Source organism: Coffea arabica, chromosome 7e (genome assembly GCF_036785885.1).
Source record: "Coffea arabica cultivar ET-39 chromosome 7e, Coffea Arabica ET-39 HiFi, whole genome shotgun sequence".
Lineage (NCBI taxonomy): Eukaryota > Viridiplantae > Streptophyta > Magnoliopsida > Gentianales > Rubiaceae > Coffea > Coffea arabica.
The window spans coordinates 16,519,405-16,524,721 of record NC_092323.1 but is presented as its reverse complement, the minus strand read 5'-3'; the positions used below and the strand labels follow the sequence as shown (position 1 = coordinate 16,524,721).

Sequence of the window (5,317 nt, the reverse complement as noted above, 5' to 3'; positions counted from 1 at the left end):
ATTACCTTCTGAAGTGATGAAGTTTTTTCACTTTGATCCTCAACAGCTTTTCTATATTTTCAAATTACATTCAAGGGTTTAGTTCTGAAGCAAATTTAATTTCGTCACTTGAGATGGACATGTTGTACGGAAAAGGGTAATCTGGCCTTGGTAGAATCAACAACTTTGAAGATGTCAGTCCCGCTACATGTAGAAAGAAGGAAGGACCAATATAGTATATTGAGCTCAATGGTTTACAATTATATTTGTTCTTAAAAATGCCCTTAAGTGGACATTATTTTGCCCAATTTCACTAATTATTAATGTTATTGATAGGAATTTTGCCCTTTTTGTTATGTGCATGTAAGATGAAGAAGTGATTTTCAATTTGGAGTTTCTTGGTTGAGTGGAGTACATTAGAAAAACTTGAGGGTGGATTTATCCAATAGCATAATGAATGAGCAAGTAATCTTCAAGAAGGCATTTTGTAATTCACCATAACAGATGTTAGGGCAATGAAGAAGGCATGTGAGAAAGTTGTATTCTTCAAGCATTTTGCGATTATCCCTAAACATATCTTTCATTTATTTAGCCCATGGCCCTAGAAATGAGGCAATTTGGAGTCATATCTTTAATAGTTTCATGTGACTGGTGCTACAATTATCGTAATCATCCAGTAAGTATAAAGAACATTATCCTTGTGGAAATGTTATGCATGGATTAAATTTCACCTGGTTTTAGTCACATATTGTTTAGAACTAATTGGACTTCACACTAAATTGATGACAAGCCAAATGACAGAGACATTCTAAAAAGTAAATAGCAACTGATGTTTTGTTGCTGTACAAAAATTCCGAATTTAGTGTCTCTTTACTAACCAATCGACACATCTTTAATTTACAGTATATGCTATAATGCGTTAGGAGCTTAATGTTGTAAAGGATGAAAACAGCCCTAAACAAGAAACAAAATGTTACGGTAGATTGTTTGGTAATCATTTTTCTACAGATTAATAGACTTGAAACCTTTGAACTCAAAATCCAAATGAAGGAGATCTATTCTTAGGTAGAAGAATTAAGTTTGTTTCAAAGACAGCAGCCTATGAGCACACTTACTTGAGGTATAGGCTCGCAATCATTCAATTGTTTACCTTTTCTTTGTCAAATCTCTATGCCTAACAGTATTGTCCATGCAGCATTATGTATTTGTTCAGACAAAAGAACAAAAACCAAAATGCTGTATGGTGAGCTGAAACAGTTTATGAATCAAGAGGAAACTTTCAGCCCTGTGCATTCAGATTTGCCTAGAAAACCTGGAAGATAACAATGCTAACTGAAATGAAATGTTATACATGGACATTAAGTTGAAGGTGAGGTAAGTTGAGCTATATATTATGCTCTCTGACATTGTATATTAATCTATGCAAGCATAATGTTCTTTTGAGATCTGCATCACTTCTATGTCTTCATTTCCAACTTTATTTCTGTATAGTCTACCACACCAGCTCGAAAATATTAGGCTAATTGTACATCAGTATGGATGGCATTCAGTTTGTGTGAGTTAACGGTAGCATTCAGCACTGTTCCAAGGATAGCGTTGTCTGAATTGAGACTTTCTGAATTCAAATGATAGGACTTTGATGCAGATAGACGAAGGGACAACGCTGATTGTTCGTGACAAAGGTGTGGATTCATTTGAAAATGCCAAGACTCCAAGGTCCTGATAAATGTAATCATCTCCACTGAGCAAGCAGACATTTTGTCATTATTAGAAATATTTTCCAGTTTCTGGAATGACATTGAAGGTCAATTGATTATCATGTGTTGCAAATTGTAATCACCCAATGGTAAATAAAAAACCAGAAAATGGAAAAATTCTTGAATGATACTCCATAAGGGTAGTGGAAATTTTAAAATAAACAGCATAGCTATATAAATTTTGAAGGACATGACATCTACCATGTAGGGTGCTAGCTGTATCTGGAGAATGTTTCTGCCCCTTCCCTCCCTAAGGATTTGAATAAGCACTGAAAATTATCACTTAGATGGAAAGCCAATCCTGAAACAGACTTAGAGACTGATATTGCAGCACCAAAACAAAGATCGTAGTTACAGTGAGTGGATTGTGGCAGGAAATGTGGATCATCTGCTCACTCGATTCCCCCCCAACGCCACAATCTGGACTCAAAATCAAAGTCACACAAGTCGTCACTGCATTTCATAAAACGTGGATCCTTGATTTTGATTATCCAATGACCATCTGTATAATTTCTTTTCTCAGCTTCTCGTCTGTCATAGTTCAACTGTGCCTTCTGTTTGGATTTTAACTTGCAGAAGTCTTGCAATTTCTCTGGCATTGCATCATGCACCTCCCACCAGCTTCTGTGAGCATCATCACTCGCAAATTCGTGCAGTTTACCAACGTTCCAGTTGCAATCGTAGTCTCTGGAGCACATCCATGGCTTGTATCCTAAGTAGTGAATGACATATAGAACTGGAGGTTCTGCTGCAATCAAGCGGATTTTCTTCTCATTTACTTCTTCCCCCTCGTAACTCAAAAAATTCTTCAGGAAGTTGAAATGATTGGGTATCCGGTGCCACCATGTAAATACTTCATTCAAGTAACCCTGATCTCCACCGTTATAGGACTCAATATCAGTTATATGGTCCATCAACAACTGGAATGTGCAATTTGACGGCTCTATCACCATTACTCCAGAGTTGAAAAGTACGCCATTGTTTCCTCTAGCTGAGATCTCTGGCATTGAGAATAAGAAATCAATGTTCCTACGGATAAGCAGATCAGAATCAATGAAAATTATTTTGTCATAGTCTGTTAATTGCCATAATCTGAACTTGCTGTAATTCCATGCATTGTAAGCATATTTTTCAGCTTTGGGATTTCTGATTCTCAGTATTGTCCGAACTTTCCATCCTGCCATTTGAAGTCCACTCTTGTGATATTCACTGATAGTTTCATCAACAAGAATCACAAGGTCCCTGGTGGAACCTGCCATGCGGACGCTTTGAGCTGCAGCTATGGCTCCACAAACATACAGATGAGCTGAAAGGAGGACTGTAGCATATGCTTCCCGGTTCTTTTTCACTGCACAGTCTTGTTCTGTTTTTCCTATCAGATAATTGTAAGTGCTTGTGAACAAATTACTTTCAGTCAGTCAAGCATCCAAAGAGTCTAGATTGTTCCCAAAATATGTTCATGATCATCATATTATTGTAAGCATTTAAAAGAACCTTTTTTCTTTTTTGGTTCAAATCATTGTACATCATATTTTGTCAGGATATCTGTGCTTTTTGTTTCCAACAAAACTTGTTTCCTCAAATTTACTGAGCCAAACATACAGAATAGTGGAGTAACAATAGCATCTTTATTTAGATTTTTCATTGACACAAAGTTATAAGAGAAAAATAAGCAATGACTTGGACAGAGAGGGCGAATTGAAATGAACTTACCCGCATCTCCAAGTGGCAGTGCAAGTTCACAAGATCCTTTTGGAAGATGAAGTTTTTCTCTTAATTGATTCAAGTTTGGTTTGAACAACCATGCATTTCCCTGGCGTGCAATAAGTTCCTTGCACGTAAACAGATTTGGTATTGGAAAGCAATTGGTAACGAAGAGCACATAGACAGGGAAATTGCCTTTAGCAAATGTGGCTAAACCAGCTACTGCTAGTTGCAAGTGTAACCTTGCAACATCTCTATTCCAATTTTGTTTTTTTCTGCAAGGAAGCTTAACAGCAATGAGATCAAGTCGACTTCCAGGAACTTCAATTTGTGGGAGGGAAGGGCAGCTAGGAACTTCGTATTCTTGTTCTTGATCAATCCATTCAGGATAAAAGGAGTTCCATGTAACATTTTGATCAGCATGGTCCAGATGCAAGATGGTGTGATTGGAGTAGGGAAGAAGCTGTTTCCAGTGAGTAATTTCACTGGAGTTGAAATTGAGAAGGCCGACTCCAGGAACTGTATTCTTTCCAGGTACGTGTTCTAGAACTCGCGAAATTTCATTCCAACTGATATCTAAATTTGATATGTACCGAGGATCAGAATTGCTCCACAATAACCTGTTTACAAAATGTGGCCTGTATCAAATTAGCTACTCATTAATGATTAAATAAATTATCCTACTTGTAATTATTTGTACTACTTGATTTGTTTTTGTTGACAATGATTGATAAGTTCCACATGAAAATAAATTCACATGGACAAATTTTTGGTAGTTCCATGTGGACTTCATCATCCAAACATAAAATTATCAGTGGCGGAAAATTCTCAAATGTTCGACAAAGGTTGAGGATCGGTGGCAGAGAATTCTCAAATGCTTGAAAAAGGTTGAGGATCGGTTCTCTTATGCCCCTTCAGTGGCAGAAAATTTGCAGTGGTTAAACCAAATACTTCAAGTAAAATACATCGGCTAATAGCATCTAGTTCATTTTCTTCTTTGATAAGGTGAGCTACGAAAGATTGGTTAATGACAACATCTTACTAGTAATACAAGCAGTAGAAATCAGAACTTACTGGGAAACAGCATCAGATATTCTCTGCTGAGGACAAATAGTTGAGGAGATGAAGATCGCCAGCAAAATACCGAGTAAAATGACAAGCAGGATGAATTTCAGGAGATGGTGTCTGTATTTTATGCTCTGCTGTTGTAAAGGTATCTGCAAGGATTTCTCTACGTCTTTAACTCTGATCCTCTGTAACTTCCTTTTGTATACATCTTCTCTGATATAGAAAGCAAGAATTGTCCTTTAGTAGATGAAATGAATGAATTAGTACGAGGTAAGCATTTAGTTAGATGTTATACTATCAGTAGAAAACTAAAAAACATGAAAACAGGTTTCCTTTGAGTTCCAGAGATCAATTTTTAACAATCACTACGAATTATAATTACATGGTGATTTCACTCTGCAATGAGAAAGCACTGATAAAACAGCAATCACCTGAGTTGAAACTCAGGATATGTAAAGACTTGATCTTCAGGACATTCTACCAAGGTATCAGAGACTGAATTAAACTGCATTATGAGACCATTATAGTACTTGCAATCTAGATATTCAACAGAAATGAAAGTTGGCATTCTTGATTTATCACCACTTTTCTTTGGAAAATCATGAACTGGAACATAACCTGTACCTAAATGACCTTGCAGAAGTAGAAATGATACTCAGCACATTTAATTCGGAAGTCAACCCTATAATCATTTTCTTGAAAATTTTTATTGGTACTCAGCAGAATTTTTGTGGGCAATGTCTGACTGAAATTGTCAAATATTTTTAATTTGGATAGATATCCTTTAAGATGAAATGTAAAAGGGAACT

General features: G+C 36.4%; 1 protein-coding gene across 1 annotated transcript; it reads right to left on the bottom strand.

Moving 5' to 3' along the window:
* Positions 1 to 1,932: 1,932 nt before the first annotated feature.
* LOC113700424 (UDP-glucuronate:xylan alpha-glucuronosyltransferase 1-like) lies at positions 1,933 to 5,076 on the bottom strand. The gene is made up of 4 exons (XM_072060034.1): positions 4,940 to 5,076; positions 4,515 to 4,745; positions 3,450 to 4,060; positions 1,933 to 3,099 (listed from the first exon to the last, which is right to left on the bottom strand). Exons 1-4 carry the CDS (start codon positions 5,074 to 5,076, stop codon positions 2,129 to 2,131), a joined length of 1,950 nt encoding a protein of 649 aa, XP_071916135.1. The 3' UTR covers positions 1,933 to 2,128.
* Positions 5,077 to 5,317: the final 241 nt, after the last annotated feature.